At 37.8% G+C, this 17738-nt stretch overlaps 1 protein-coding gene across 1 annotated transcript in view; it reads right to left on the reverse strand.

The window, feature by feature from the left end:
- Window positions 1-17738, reverse strand: part of ND-19 (NADH dehydrogenase [ubiquinone] 1 alpha subcomplex subunit 8) — a 70700-nt gene that overhangs the window by 27144 nt on the left and 25818 nt on the right. The window contains exon 2 of the mRNA XM_090375261.1: window positions 13997-14172. Within this exon, the coding sequence (XP_090231387.1) occupies window positions 13997-14172 (176 nt within the window). The remainder of the gene's footprint in view (window positions 1-13996; window positions 14173-17738) is intronic.

The raw sequence follows: 17738 nt of genomic DNA on the forward strand, positions 1-17738 counted from the left end.
AATTCTATACAGTGGGACCAACTGATGATGTTACCAACAGCAAATGCAAAATGGGAAGCATTCAAAGAACTTATCTTGGAAGCTACTAGGCTATACATACCAACTAAGAAACGCATTGAACAATTAATGTATCCAGCTTTAATCTCATCAGGAGGTTTAGGAGAGTTAAAAGTCAGGATAACGCTCCTGGTTTTAACTAGTTTTCCATCCCTTCGCACAGTAATTCTCTTGACGGCAATAACTCCCTGTGGTTTTAATTCGGAGCAGATTTCCTCCTCGGTTACGTCGAGAAGGTCCCACTCCGAAATGACACCTCTCGATGAATTGAGTGTTCTGTGTGGTGTCACTGTTATAGGTATTCCTCCGATTGATGTTGTTCGGAGCAGATGTTCAGATTGCCTGTCATTTTTAGTTTCAATTAAAAGGTCTCCAGAATGAAGCCTCTTAACTGATTTGGGTGAACCTGCTAACCCATCTAACCCTTTTTGAATAAAAAAGGGTGACATTTTACCAATCGGTGTTTCACTGGTAGAATGCATAATTAAGAACCTTGGGACAGGCCCTGATGGTAAATCGGTTCGCTGCCTCTTTTTAGCAATAATGCTATCTGTATCTGTGTCGTTGTTTTCAGATAGGGACCGGGTTGGGGCCCCTGAAGAAATAAGTTGATCAGGATTCATAGAAATTTTATTTGGTTCAGTGCCCGGGCTCCCCACCCACCACGGAGCCCAAAGGGACGCCCACTACCCGGCATGCAATAAATGCGCTCGGGAGTGGAACGTCAGGGCTACCCAGACACTATACCCACACCGCCGCCAGCCTGAATCCTGTCCCTCGGACCATGAGGGTAGGGGCGTGGCATTGACACAGTTGACCCTCGCAGGCGAGCCTACTAGCCGATTGATCCTAGCCCGGCCTTCCAGGACCACCCGTCTTGTCGAAGTAGGGGCCAAAGTGGTGTATTGAAGCTGGGCCCCTCAACCACCAGGATCCCCCTTTCCGAATTTCCACGGGTCGCAGCGCACGGCAAACATGCCGGATTCCATTGATGTAAGCCTGGAACCTGGGCTGTGGGCGTTGGATCCCAGTGATGCTAGTCTGGAAGTCCAGCAGCATCACTGGGAGGTCCCCTCACCAGTACAGGTGCCCACGTCGAGAGGTGGGATACACTTGAATAAAAGGAGTGCAAGAATATTTGCTGGTGCTATCGAGGCAGCAATAGGTGTGTCGGGAAACTGCTAGCTTGGAGGCATACACAGACTAATAGTTTAACTAGAGCCACAGACAGAGGTAAAAATGATTCTTGCATTGCTATTATTGGTATACATGCAGCAGCCTTGAAAGCAAGGTGTCTGGGTTTTCCAGTCCTGCTCAGGACATCATGGAACAAATGAATACATGGGATGCATTAGAGCAACTAAAAGTAAAAACCCACTCATGTATATAATCTAATATATGTATATTTCCCATTATTAAACTTGTCACAATCTATTTTTGTATCCGTTTTCACTCTGTGTTACAGTAATTTTAGTTCCACTCATGTATACTTGCATGAATACAAATGCTAGGAGAACTGTAAATAAATTTTATGAATTTGAAATACTGATTAAGTTGTCAAATGCAGACATTGTAGAAATAGCAGAGAAGTGGTGCCACTCAGACATAAGTTATGCTGAATTTGAATATGAGGAGTACATTGTATACAGGAAGGACAGGAGAGGTGGAGTGATTATGCTCTTAGTTAAGAAGAATATTAAATCAAAGGCTATGCATCCAGTTGACTTGGATGACGAGTGCAATGCTGAGCCAGTTTGGTGTGATATAATCACTGGGAAAACAAAATTGAGAGAAGGAGCACATTATAGGCCTAATGACTGTGATGACTATACCAAACAGCTATATGGGAAAAGAGAGTGGGCCAGCAAATCAGAATGTCTCATAATGGGGGATTTTAACTTTACAGACATTGACTGGAATTTGTGGGTTGGTCACTGACACACTAGCAATAGTTTTGTGGATTTCTTGGATGACTGTTTTCTACAGCAGCAGCAAGTTAGAGAAGCCATCCCATGCTCTTTTCTTCTCTGCCACGTGTCTCAATAGTTCATCTGACATCCATTTAGGTCTAAGCATTGAACAATATTTCTTTGTTGGTGTGAAAAGCCTAGTAGCTTCTTTGATTACTTCCCTGAATAATTTCCATTTAGAATTTGCTGTTGATAACATCATCAGTTGGTCTCACTGCACACAATTTAAAAACTGTCTGAGACCGCTAGAGTCATCCTTACAAATGCAATAGCCTTTCCCTTTACCCATGACAGTAGTTACGCCTTTACCCATGACAGTAGTTACGCCTTTAATTAACTTCCACATTAGTACATTGTGATTGCTGCCGCCCCAGTGGGTCTTAATGCATGAAGAATCGCTGCTGATAACTAAATCAAGGTAACCAGATATTAAAGGAGGCAGCAAAGGAGATAAGCAAACCCTTAGCTATAATTATGAGGGCATCCCTGGATTCAGAGTAGGTCCCTATGGACTGGAGAAGTGTGAAGATATCCACAATTCATAAAGGAGGTTCAAAAGGCAACACAAGTAATTACAGGCCTGTTAACTTAATGTCTGTTCCAGGGAAAATAATGGAATCACTGGTTAAAGAAGTAATGCAGGACCATCTGGACAGGCATGCAATTATACTGCAATCACAGCATGGATTTGTCAAGGGGCAGCCTTGCCTTAATCAATATTTAGGTTACAATGATACAGTGAACAAATGAATACAAAAAATAATTTTAATATCATATACAGTCGGACCTCTATTTAACGAACTTCCATATAGCAAAATATTCTATGTAGTGAACTTTTTTTGATTTCCCCTTGGTCATTACATTGAAAATAGTTTCCGCAAAACAAAAAAAATTTCCATATAACGAACTGATTTCGAGAGACCCGGGTATGCATTGTTCGCACCTCTGGCCTTTAAAAGCTGATGCTGTAGAGAGCACGATTTAAGAGCTAAAAGGATTAAGCATTAATTCCTTTAGCTTTTAATAGCTAAAGGCTTTAATTCCACGAATTAAGAGCTAAAACATTTTACGATTTAATGGTGCCTGTAAAACCCTGCAGGAGGAAACTGGCCAACCACGGCACGGGATAGAAAAAGATGGAAGTTTGGGAGAGGCCTTTGCCCAGCAGTGGATCAGCAATGGCTAAAAAGAAGTAAAACCTATACAACTTATACTCTACTATGCCGAGATGTCCTGCTGGTCAGCTGTCCACAACCAATGGCAGAGATTAAGGCATATTCTCGACGTGGGCATTGGCTCTGGTCAACCTATTTTCTACTGTAAGCATCCTATTAGAGAATTAGGAGAGTGATTTTCCTTTATCTCAGAAATTCATCTGTTGTTTCGAAGAAATAAATCATCCACACTTTCACTAAATTTCACCTGTCTCTGTTTACATGGTAGCTACAAGTGATCCCTAATTTCAGCTTTGTTTCAACTGCTGTGCAAGTAACCTTAGTGTCTAAGAGGAAATCCTTGAGTGTAGTGTGAAAAAGTGGAAGTGCTTAATAGTGTAGATCGTGGCGTTAAAAAAAAATGCATTAAAATTTGATGTCCCTGTCAATACTGTGTCAACCATTCTGAAAAACCTTGTCTCTATTCTCAAACTGCTTGAGGAAACGGGACCCAGTCGGAAGCATGCGAAATTATGCCTTTGGGAAGATGTAGATGAAACAGTTTTTAAGTGAATGAAGTTGATTCGAGACCAAAACATGCCAATATCAGGGGTATTAATAAAAGAAAAGAGTATGGAGTACAAATCTTTTCTGGGGCATAAAACATTCCAAGCCAGTTCTGGTTAGCTGGACAAATTTAAAGAGCGTCATGGCTTACTTTAAAAAGTTATTTCTGATGAAAGTGGAGTTGCAATCGAAGAAGACTACGACTACACCCATTGGAAAGAAACAGTTTTGAAAAAAATTATGGAGGACTACTAGTCGAAAGACATATTCAACATTGATGAGATATGTCTATTTTTTAAATGTTTGCTGAACAAGACACTGACTTTTAAAGGTTACAAATGTTTAGGTGGTAAAAATAGGTGGAGAGAATTACACTCTTCGTTACAAATATGGCTGGTAATGAAAAACTAGAGCTTTTGGGAATAGGCAAAAGTAAATAACCCCCCCGTTCCAAAGGAGTAAAGTCATTAGAGTTGGACTACAACTACAACAAAAAACCTTAAATAACAAGCAAAATTTTTGAGCACTGGATTTTAAATTTCGATAGAAAAAGATGACGAAAGAAAATGGAAAAATCACATTGATTATCAACAACTGCCCTGCCCACCTTCACTCGGTAATTTCAAAACTTACAAGTGTCAAGCTCGTTTTCTTTCTTCTAAATAATTCGTCTTAACTGCAACGAATGGACTGAGGCATTATCAAGAATTTGAAAATGCACTACCTTGCATTCTGTTATAGATTTGTGGATGTGCATATCGGGGTTGGAAAAAGTATGGAGTCAAGATGTGAGGGAAGCAACGATTAAGAATTAATGGAGATGAGAGGGATAAACTACTAGAAGACATTGGGCAATCTTGGGAAGAGTTCCAAGCGAGGTTTGATCAGTGGAGAAATTGTTCTTGACGAAATTTTAGGAGTTGATAAAGATGTTATGGTAATTGAAATCTGAGTGACTCGCAACATTTTGGAGTGTATTTAAAGAACTAGTGACAATATCGACGATGAGTTGGATGAAAATGAGGGCAATATTAAACCTTCCAAACAAATGTTAGCAGCATTTGAAACTTTGCATCGAGGCCTTCAGTGAGAAGAAAATATATCTGATTTAAAGTTTAAACAAATGTGAACAATTTTATGAACTGTGTACAGTAGAATCAAGTGTACAACAAAAAATAACCAAATATTTTAAGATATAATTCTTAAAAGTGTACTCCTAATATGTATGTATTAATAAATTGTTTTAAAATGTTAGAAAATTTATTCATTCCCACTTCTTTTCCATCTTTTACCATATTTCTGAATTTACAGTATTTTTCACTGTTGGAAAGGTCATATTTCTTTATAAGATTGAAGTTTGGGAGAGGCCTTTGCCTCTCCCAAACTTCCATCTTATAAATTTTTTTCAAGGGAACAATCAATTTCGTTATATAGCAGTCCGACTGTATTTAGATTTCAGGAAGTCTTTTGATACTGTTGCACATAAAAGACTGCTGTACAAACTGGAGCAATGTGGCATTAAGGGAAAGTTACTGGCTATGGATAAAGGGATGGTTAAGTGGAAGAAGACAGAGTGGTTTTCAATGGTCATTGCTTTTCATGGACTAATGTTATTAGTGCAATTCCTCAGGATTCAGTGCTGGATCCATTATTGTTTTGAATGTCAAAGTTTGCAGATGATACAAAGGTTGGCAGGGTGGTTAACAACAGTCATCAGGGTGAGCTATTGCAACAAGATCTAGGAAAATTGGATTGATGGGCTGAGAAATGACAGTTGAAGTTTAACATTGACATGTATAAGGTACTGCATCTGGGTAGCAGTAATCCAGAGTAATTCAGCAACCGTGTGGTACTAAACTCAGGATAGTGGAGAATGAAAAAGACCTGGGGGTAATTGTGCACTCAGACATCAAATTCTCTGAGCAGTGCAAACAAGCTGTTAGGACAGCTCATGGGATCTTGTCAATGAGACACAGAAATTTTGCTAGTAGCAGGGATAAGAATGTGATTAATCCTTTGTACGAGGCCATGGTTAGGCCAAATCTCGAGTACTGTATAGAGGTCTGGATGTCTCACTTTAGGAAGGATGTAGATTGCTGTAACAGGTACAGAGAAGGGCAACCAGATTGGTGAAAGGAACACAAGGATGTTCTTACCTAGAAAGGCTTCAATTTGCAAATTGCAGCATCTTAAGATCAGGCACCTGTGTTTGAAATTCCTGTGCATCTGACTGAGGAGTTCAAAGTCTTGACTGGATTGAGTAAGCTGTATGTTAGTGGTATTCTTCCACTTGTGACTATACACATGAGGAGGCATATATTCAAGGTGAGGAAGGATGGTTGCAGGATAGAGGTGTGGAAGTTTGCTTTCAGCCAGCGGGTGGTTGATTGTCGGAACAGGATTCCATCTGTTGTTGTGGAAGTGGATGGGTTTCTTTTTTTGCTGATGCTATGTAAACTTGCTTTCTTGAATCATCTGCCATTACTACTACTACTACTATTCTGTTCCTTATCTTTAAGTTGATGACAGAAGACAGCATTACCAGACTCAAGCTTAACCAAGGCTATTTGAAATCAACTGAGCCAGTTATTAGTTTTCAAAGATCAAGGTGTCCAAAGCTCACCAATCTCCAATTATGAAGCACATGAAGAAATAAATGTTAGAACTGAAATAAATTTTATCCTAAGCTAGGTACACAAAAATTTGAAATTCATGTGCATGTGAAAATTTGAAATATCAGGTAAAATAATTCAAAACTGTTCATTTTTTTGATGCCACCTATAATTTATCTCTTCTAAACACAACTGTGAAAAATCCATGTTCTATATTATAAATGTATATTTTTAATTTGTAATTTTAAATACAAATTTTAAAACTGCATGCTTCAATGACCACTGCAATTAAATGCCAGCCTGTCAGTAATAGGAGCACTCGTGGTGTGAAATGTGGAGCATGCACATCAACAGTTTGATTCCAAATGATGCATCAATATCACAAAGCCAGAGAGCCTTACTGATTGGAGGAAAGCACATGGAAGTGAACATGTGCATATAATTAGGTTTAACTGAATCATGAATTTCTTCTAATTGTGTTATAATTACTAGACATTTCTGCAATTTTCAGTGGAGAATTCAAAGAAACATTTTTAACAACAGATATTATTAGGAGTTTCAGCTATGTGGGTGGAGTGGATAAAGCACAAACTGCTGAGATACTGTCAGGGTCAAATCAATCTCACACAAGTGACTCTGGGTTAATCAACACTATTTTAATCAATCAATTATATTAATATATGCAGTGAAAAAATAGGATGATACCAAGGTGAGCACAGTGGTTACTGTGCTCACCTTGGTATCATCAACAAACTCAGCCATCAAACTTTGCAATTCCCTACATGGATATCATTAATAAATATGAAACATAGCAAGGGTCTCAAACTCTGACTTCTGTGGAAAATCTACTCATCACATTAGCCCATGAAGTGCCCATTTATAACCACTCTGTTTTGTAACATTTAAAGAATTCCTTTATCCAAGGTACTAATTTGCCCCTAACTAATACATGTGGTACAGTATCAAAGGCTTTAGTGAAATAAAAGTAAGTATATGTAGTGAAATAAAAGTAAGTATATGTAGTGAAATAAAAGTAAGTATATGTAGTGAAATAAAAGTAAGTAAATTATTCTTTGCATCCAGTTCCTTTGTAATGTGCTCATAGTAATTAATCAGAATATTCAGGCATGATTTATCTTAAAAAGTCCATGCTGTGAGTACCTTATTGGCACCACTCGTATCAAGGTGATCATGCATTACTTAACTGTTTTACACTTGAAAAATCGTCAATGTGTAAGGGCTTCTCCTGAATCTAAAGTTGCTGTCATTATTATGGCTAAAAGTTACATCTTTTACAGCTTCTTTTAATGTTATTCATTAAATTCCGTCAGCCCAAAGTGCTTTGTTCACTTTTAGCTGCAGAATTTCTCTTCCACCTTCCTTTCTGTTATTATAAAATCATTTAACTCTCGATCAGTATTATACTTCTGCTAACCCAGTCTTGAAAATCTTCATCATGCATATGTAAAATATTTATTCACTTTCTGTCCAAGATCATCAACAGTTATGCCATTAATATCATGACCAATGTAAACATTCCTACCCTTCTAGAGTTAACATATGCAAAGAATCCCTTGCTACTTTTCTTTGCTTTCTTAGCCAAAGACACCATAATATGCCTTAGCTTGCATAACATCTTCAGGAATTTGATTACAAGACTAGTTTATACATACTACATTATTCTGTGTCCTGTGATATCTATTTCATTGATTAAATCCTACATTAATGCATTATGATTACTGCCAACTAAAAGTTCCTTTATTTGAAGATTCTTAATATATGATGAATCATTTCTGATAACCAGATCGAGAATACTACTTTCTCTTGTCTTTCTAATATATTGGTGTAGAAATCTTCATACAGAAAATCAAGAAATGTTCTGCTACCAAGTAAACTACCAACCAAGTTCCAACTGATATGGAAAGTCAAAGTCTTGAATGACAAGAAATTTTGATTTGTTGGCCTATTTGTCTATATAGTTGTTCATTACACTCTTCACAGACTAAGACATGCTGCTCATATTCTCATTTCTTTTCCTACTGCTTATGTCACTAAGATGACTCAACATTGTGCTGGAAACCTGTGTCAGTTGGGTGATGTACTGTTTTACAATCCATGTACTTCTTAAACAAAAGAATAACTTCCCCATCTTATCTGTCCCTTCTGTACATGTACAATGAGTATGTGTACAGAAAGTACAATTACTTCCAATACTTCAAATTCATCAAATTTATTTACTATGCTCCTAGTATTAGTGTATAAGAAAGTAAATATGAGCCTGTCCTTTTTTAATAACTCTTACACGGCACATATAATTGCTGATCACATGAGAACCAGCAGAAGACTGTAATTACTGCACACCTTGCTTTGCAGGCTGCTACATGACCCAACAGAAGTACTGCAAGAATTAATTTCATCTCTGTTAGCCGCTACCATTAAACTATTAATCTCTGTATTTCCCCCAAACTAAAAGTTTTCTCATCCACCCAATACTGTCTCAATAGAATCAACAAATATTCTCAAACCCCTTCTATTTAAGTGCCATTCCTGCAAAACCATATGTTCAATAGTTCCGTTCTTTTAACAAATAAAGGCAATGATGAGAAAATATGATCCCATGAGCCTTGAATCTCTCCAGGGCTAAAGTAACCAAATGATTGGTCCACTTGATATTGATGGTTCGACTGTTGATGATCCTGCTCAGACAGCTGACAAAATAATTGAGTATTTTGCATCTACATTCACACATCAGGAAGTCTGTAGAGAAGTGGAGGACAGAAGCTTATTAAACTCTAACAGGGAGCTTAATGAGCAAAGTGGAGGAGAAATTGTTGAAGTTAAACATAAGAAAGGCACTTTGGGGTGGATGGGATCTATCCAGTTATATTAAAGGAGGTAGCAAACCCTTAGCCATAATTATGAGAAGTCCTTGGAATCAGGGGAAGGAATCACAGACTGGAGATATGTAAATGTATCCTCAATTCGCAAATGAGGATCAAAGGGTGACAATTACAAGTAATTACAGACCTCTTTGTTTAACTTCTGTTCAGGGAAAAATAATGGAATCATTGGTTAAAGAAGCATTGCAGAATCATCTAGACATGACTGCAGTAATAATTCAGACAGCATGGCTTTCTTAAGGTTAAGTCTTGTCTGAAAAATTTGATTGGATACTATGATGTTGTAAAGGAACTAGATGCAAAATACAATTACGATATCATATACTTGGATTTCAGGAAAGCTTTTGATACTGTTACGCATGGAAGACTACTGTACAAATTGGAACAGTATGGTATTACGGGCAAGTTGCAACAATGGATAAAAGGGTGGTTGGGTGGGAGAAGAAAGAGTGTAATCAATGTATGCTGCTCTTCGTCAACTAATGTTATTAGTGGAGTCCCCTAGGGTTTGGTACTGGGCCAACTGTTGTTTTGAATATTTATCGATGATACTGATGAAGGTATATCAGGCTTAAAATCCAAGTTGCAGATGATACTAAAGTTGGCAGGGTTGTTAATGACAATAATGGCAGTGTGCTACTGCAACAGAATCTAGAAAAGTTGGGCAGATGGGCTGAGAAGTGGCAACTGAAGTTTAACATTGACAAATGCAAAGTACTGTATATCGATAGAAGTTTATTTATTTATTTTTTTATTTGTAACCACAGAAATGTACCTACTATGGTGGTAGAAAAATGAAAAAGACCTGGGAGTAATTGTGCAACCAGATATGAAATTTTTTGAGCAGTGCAGACAGCTGCCAGAGCAGGTCAATGGTGTGTTGTCAATGATATATACGAATTTTGCTAGTAGGGAAAGGAGGTGATTTTCCCTTTGTATAAGGCAATGGTCAGGCCATGCCTCGAGTACTGCATACAGGTCTGGAGGCCTCATTTTAGCAAAGATGTAGAGTTCCTTGAGTGAGTACAGAGAAGGGTTAAGTTCTGAAAATTGCAGCATCTGGAGACTAGGCACCTGCGAGGTGACTTAATTGAGGTGTACATCTTGAATGGGTTAAGCAGGCTCAATTTTCCTCTTGTTCAGATACGTGCCTTGAGTACTGCATACAGGTCTGGAGGCCTCATTTTAGGAAGGATGTAGAGTTGCTTGAGTGAGTACAGAGAAGGGCAACAAGATTTGTGAGGGGAACGAAGGGGGAGGTGTACAAGGCATTGTGTGGGTTGAGCAGGCTCAATTCTGATGCGATTCTTCTTCTTCTTGCTCAGATTACAAACCGAGAGGGCATAAATTCAAACTGAGGAAAGACAGTTGTAGAATAGATGCACGGAAATTTGCCTTTAGCCAGCAGGTAGTTGATTGCTGGAATGAGCTTCCATCTGTCGTTGTAGAAGTTGATGGCTTAAATTAATTCAGGGAGGAACTGACAAACTTTTTAGAGGGAACGTATGTGTGAAATTTTTTTTTTTTGGCTGATGGTACATAACATAAGCTTGCTTTCTTGCATCACATGTCTCTATTACTACAAGGCTCTCATCATGTACTCCCTTATCCTACTTTCAAATTTAGCCAAACATTGCAGGGTTTTTTTCAATGTTTTCTCATAAACTGCAAAGTAATTCTTCCAACTACCTATTCTCAATATCATTAGTATACATTAAAATCTTTTAGGCCAAAACAAATGTTGTAAACCAGTTACCTTAAAAGATAACTGCTTTACAACATTATTAACTTTTACCTCTGGCAGACATACTCTGGTCCTCTTCCCCTTTTCTATCCTTATTACATAAAATATTGTCCATTTCCCTGACAATATTCTCAAAGAACATCTATTTTCTGTGGGACCATCTTTGCAGGAGGCTAGGTTCCAACATTAAGGTGGGCTGCCAAGTACCCAATGATTCCCGTGATTTAATTTGTTCAAGGGCAATGACCCTTTTCTGCATTTACTCAAATTCAGCCAACAAAATGCTCAATTTCTGTTTAACTCCCCACCTCCATCTAACATCTGCACACATGCACACACACACACACACACACACAAAAAAAAGGCATCTCCAGCTACAATCAGGTCATAGTAATCGACCTGACTGTAGTTGGAGATACCATTGCATGCACTGTGTGTGTGGTATGTAATAAAGCACTTCTAGTCCAATGCATAATTTCACTTAAATTCATTTAGTCCTACAGTGCTATAATATTCCAGTGTTTGGAGTAAAAGGTACTTGGTATATCTGACTTATTTTTATGTTTTAGCTATTTATCATCTGGACCTTTTTTTTTCATATTTGGGCTGAAATTTTTGAAACTGATATTAAAAATTGGACTAAGTATTATCACTTAGATTTTCAAATTTCAAAATTAAAATTCTGCTTAATCAACTAGCGTTTTCTCAATATGAAGGTTGCTCCCTGGACAACAACTTTCCTATCAAGAAAACACATTACATAAAACAAACGTATGTGACGTTCACTCCTCAGGACATGCATTTCTCTTCAAATTAAATCAGGTTTTCATTTCAAAAGTACACCGATGATATTTTTATGATGATGTTTAAAACAACAACTATGCATTACTCTCTCAATTTCAAAAAAAAAAAACAGCTGATTAGACAAAATTTAATTTAAAAATTGTAAAATCTAAACTGTGTGTGTGTGTGTGTGTGTGTGTGTGTGTGCGCGCGCGCGCGCGCACGCATTATGCAAAATTACGCAAAAGAAAAATATTCAAAAATTATACATATCCCATTCCTGTTTTTTGGAAATTCCTGCTGCTTCTTAAACACTGTGATATTGTGTATTCATGGTAGAACAGCCGCCATTTCATTAATGTATTAATTTCTAAATACTTATATAATTACAACTTATCTAAATATTAGATTTGTTTATTTTTAATTGATAATTATCAATAAATAGATCTGCACTGATAGAATGCTTAAAACTATTCCTTTACTACATATTAAGTAGTAAAGGAATAAATTATTACAATAAATGAAGCAGCAAATGATCACAAAATTTGTGGTAATTTTGATGGTTTTTTTTTTTTGTTTAACAAAAAGTCCTAAAAATTATAAATAATGTCCTGAAAGGCTTACTAATGTCTGCCACAGATCTGTGGCAATAGGTCACTCTCCTTTACCCCTATTATTATCAACTGAAACTAAAACTGAACTTCACATGTAATTTCCTATAACACTGACTGTAACCACTGAAAAACACCAAAACATGTGTGTCATCAGAAACTCAGTGATAAATATCAATGGAGAACTGAAGAGTTTCTAGAACCTTGTGTGTGTGTGTGTGTGTGTGTGTGTGTGTGTGTGTGTGTGTGTGTGTGTGTGTGTGTGTGTGTGTGTGCGCGCGCGCGCGTGCATGCTTGAGAGAGAGTGAGGATATGTGTTGTGTTTATAGTACGACTGAACTATTATTTTGTTGCATCTTTCTTCTTATGCTGAAATGGCTAATGTCTAGAATTTTAGCATAAGAAATATGCTAAATTTCAAATATAGTATACATAAAAAGTGCCATCAGCCCTTTCAGGACCAAACCACACAAATAGCAACAGCCGACCAGGCTAGCCGGGTGGGTAAAGTGCCTGCCTAGCAACCCAAAGGTTGCGGGTTCGAATCCCACCTCGGGCTTGGATCAAAGTACTGCAAAAACCTTGGGAGGTGCATTATGGCCACAGAAGCTGATGCGCCAACAACTACCAAAACAAAAAAAAAAAAAAAAAACAAATAGCAACATAACTCGCCCTGGGGAAGTGGTTTTTTTTTTTGGTTTTTTTTTTATGTACATAGGGCAATACTACATGATGAAGACAAAACAATTCAAAAATAAATATATCAAACAACACAATTTTCCTACACACCATGCTGCTCAAGGAATACCTAAGACAAGACAACTTATGATGAAGTGCCACCACAATATGACAATGATGCACTAAGTGGCAAACTTGATTTACTCAATGCTACATACACACTGAGGTTCCACCCCACTTAGCCAAAGATTCTGCTAAAATCTCAAACTGCTTAGCTAATTAGAAAAGAATGGAACTAAAATCTTATGCAAAAAATGTTTGCCACAATCATAAATATGACAATCTGAGAATATTATGCACAGAAATTAGCATAACATTATTACTGAATGAAGTGTACCAAAAATGTACATAACTCTTTCATTAACTTACTATAGATGGTGACTCCTTGTGTCATCTCTCCTCTCCTCTACGTGGTCATGATAAATCACACAGTTTGTAGCTATGATTTAACATAGAGAAATGTATTCGTGGAGGGAGAAATGGAATAAGGATACAGGTATATTCAAGTGCTCAGTATTATCAAACGTTAACTTCTAATAAATAAATTTATTGTCAACTACACAAAAATGCTTCATAGCAGGAACATTCCACATTATGTGGAAAAATATTTTGGAAACTGCATAATGATGAAAATACATAAAACAACACCATGTTAAGCAAGGAGTTATCTACCTTAACTTTTTTTTTGATAAATACTAAAATTCATTATTACTTAACTATCACTTTAAAGTAAGTGGAATAAGGTTTCAACCACTTTACATTTTATGAAAATACTGAATCTAAATTGAACAATTATGATGAAAATATAAGACAGAAAAAACTATTCTATTCATTCTCTAAGAAAATTTATGCACACTTACTTGCTAAATTTCATACGACGACTGCTAAATTCCAAGCATTTCACATATTCTTCAAGTGGTTCCCGGCAAGTTAGTTTAACTTTCTGAAGGAATTCTAATGCACAAGCTGTAATCTGTTTACCTTCTTTCAAGCACTTTCCAGCATCTGATTCTTCTTTTCGGCACAACATAAATTCCTATTTTAAAAAAATCATAATAATAACTGGTAAATAAAACTAATGAGGTATATATTAAATAATACATATAGTAATATAAAAATAAACATTAAATTCTGAATTCCAATAGAACAAAAAGTTTAAAAAAAATCAGCCACAAGGTGTATTTAATCAAATAAAATTCTTGCACCTCACTGCATTTGATTTTTGATCATGAGAATCATTCTGCTCCTACTAAAGGCTAAAGCCCAGTACTTAGAGCTACGAAATAGGTGCAGATCTGTTGTTGTTATTTGGTTTTTAGGAGCATTAGCAACTAAGGCCATATTGCTTCGGGAATATGCGGTGGTCATTCCCTGACCTTTCCGCATCCTCCATATTTGGTGGTCACGGCTCGAACCCCGGTCTAATCAAGAAGCGTGTGCTACGCACTGCTGCTCCTGCTCACCTAGCTACGGAGCCTCTGTGCAGATCTGAGACAACAGTTCAACTAGGAGGAAAATACTGTTATCCAGAGTTCTGCCTAAGTTGTTAATATCTTTTAAAATCGTATAGCATCACATGAAACAGGTAAATCCACTATACATTTAAAATTCTGAGATATCACCAAGACAGCTGTTTCGAAGCTACTGGCTTCGAAAGGCTACAACCGATAAGAAATCGGCTGGCTGGTTGCCTCTATTAGTGAATACAAACTACTATGAATAATATATTTTGTCTAGGTGAACAGCCAACCAGTATACAGAAGTAAAACTACCATTTATCACATAATGAGCATAATGTCATTATGTACCTGTTAGTTTAACTTCGGTTCCAGGAAAATTAATGGAGGCACTGGTTAAAGAAGCATTGCAGGATCATCTGGACAAGAATTCAGTTATAGCTCAGACACAGCATGGTTTTGTTAAGGGCAGGTCTTGTCTGACCAATTTGATTGGATACTATGATGTAGTCACAAAAGAACTGGATGCGGGGAATAACTTTGATATTATATATTTGGATCTTAGAAAGGCTTTTGATACTGTTGCGCATGGAAGACTGCTGCACAAATTGGAGAAGTGTGGCATTGGAGGCAAATTGCTGCTATGGATAAAGGGATGGTTGAGTGGCAGAAGACAGAGAGTAGTAATCAATGGACACTGCTCAACGTGGACTAATGTTATTAGTGGAGTTCCTCAGGGTTCAGTGTTGGGTCCATTGTTCTTTTCTGTATTTATAAATGATATTGATGATGGTGTATCAGGCTTAATGTCCAAGTTTGCAGACGATACAAAGGTTGGCAGGGTTGTTAAGGACACTACTGATGCTATGCTGCTGCAACAGGATCTGGAAAGGTTGAGCAGATGGGCTGAGAGGTGGCAAATGAAGTTTAACATTGACAAATGTAAAGTACTACATATGGGAAACAGTAACCCCAGATCAACGTATCAACTCTGTGGTACTATGCTGACAGTGGTAGAGAATGAAAAGGACCTGGGGGTAATTGTGCAGGCAGATATGAAGTTCTCTGAGCAGTGCAGATGAGCTGCAAGAGTAGCTCATGGTGTCTTGTCAATGATATACAGGAATTTTTCTAGCAGGGACAGGGATGTGATCATTCCCTTGTATAAGGCATTGGTCAGGCCACACCTTGAGTACTGTATGCAGGTTTGGAGGCCTCATTTCAAGAAGGATGTAGAGCTGCTGGAACGAGTACAGAGAAGGGCAACAAGATTAGTGAAAGGAACAAAGGGTTGCTCTTACGAAGAAAGGCTTATGTTTTGCAAATTACAGAGCCTGGAGACTAGGCATCGGCAAGGTGATCTGATAGAGGTGTATAAGGCTTTGAATGGCTTGAGCATGCTCAATGCCGATGGGATTCTTCCTCTTGCTCAGAATAATCACCTGAGAGGGCATAAATTCAAATTGAGGAAGGACGGATGTCGGATAGATGTGCGGAAATTTGCCTTTAGCCAGCGGGCAGTTGGTTTGTGGAATAGACTTCCATCGCTTGTTGTTGAAGTTGATAGCCTAAACAAATTTAAGGCTCAGCTGGACAGGTATTTCAAACGAACGGAAGGGTGAAATGGGAGTAGTGGTTTTTTTTTTTTTTTTTTTTTGGCTGATGCTGAATAAGCTTGCTTTCTTGCATCATATGCCTCTACTAATGCTAATGTGCATCTTTAACCCTTAGAACTGATCTTAATTTGTTTTACATAGTGTGTGTGTGTTATGAGTGTTTAATGGAGCATAAGCTACACTGACTATAGTGTGCCTTGTTTTTCACAGTGCAACACAATAGGGGGGGACTATTTCAACACAATAATACAGATCAAATAAAATTCGTACTTTACTGACACTGATTTTCAATCAGGAATTATTTTACTTCCATACTATTCACTTAGACAAAATATAATTCACAAATGCTACTCACAGTTTGGTACACTTACTAATAAAGGATACCTGTTAGCTGATGACAAACCAAAAAAATGGTAAGTCAGTACAGTCGGTCCTCGTATAACACGTGTTTACATTACACGAATTCGATCATACACGATTTATAAATAGGGGAACAATATCTTATATAACACGAACCGAATTCGCTTATGCACGATTCGCCTTTGTGTTTACAAGAAATGGCAGTCGAACGCAGAATCACCCCAACCGAACGCAACACGATAGGAATGAAGAGAAGATTCAGAAAATGTATTTATGTTTTTTATATCAGTGAAGGGGAAGCACATTTCACCATAATAACGTAAAAACCAACACAATTCCAGCTATCGATATAATCGCAAATGCAATTAGATGGAGTTTACTACCAGTGGGCAGGAGCGGGAGTGCAGTAGCACACGCTCTTTGAATAGACCGGGGTTCAAGCCCCTGACTGCTGAATACGGTCGATCTGCCAACCCGCACTGGGCCAGCGTGGCAGATTATGGTCCATTTCCCTCACCATGAATTGTTGAGGAGGCTTCCACCCTGCAGTGGCTTGATAATGGCTGCACTTTACCTTTTTTTTTTTTTTACCAGTTTATAACAGATTCCACTAGCAGAAACGCAACTGGAAATTGTTTTATGGTAGTACGCTCCAGAAATGTGCTTTAGTAAATTGTGAGGTGTTAATAGTGTATCTCGGCCTTTACGGTGTTGTTTATTCAGTTGCTACACCCGCGCAGCTTTGTTTATGTGTATCAAGCGTGCCTCCTCGTTTTGTAATTGTGCTTTATTCCCTAAAAATTAGTAAAATACTTAAAAGGTGTGAAAAGGAAGCGTCCTGGTGAAGACACTGCAGATTCAGAGAGAAAAAAAGAAAGCAATATCGATAAACAGAGGCGGACTGGATCAAAAATTCTTACCCGGGAAAATTTATAGTGGCCTCATACTATGGTTTATGGGCAAAATCACACCGGCCACCGGGATTTCCCGGGTAAGGCTTATGGCCAGTCCGCCTCTGTCAATAGAGAAAAAATATGAAATTGTGAAACGCTTTGAGCAAAATGAAAGACCATGTGATATTGCACGTGCTACAGACCGAAATGAGGTAACGCCGAGAATTAGAAAGAATGCAGAGAAAATAAAAACAACTTTCATAGCAGGAACAACAC

This window comes from Mastigoproctus giganteus, chromosome 6 (assembly GCF_048544385.1).
Source record: "Mastigoproctus giganteus isolate SK-2022 chromosome 6, ASM4854438v1, whole genome shotgun sequence".
In the NCBI taxonomy this organism is placed as follows: domain Eukaryota; kingdom Metazoa; phylum Arthropoda; class Arachnida; order Uropygi; family Thelyphonidae; genus Mastigoproctus; species Mastigoproctus giganteus.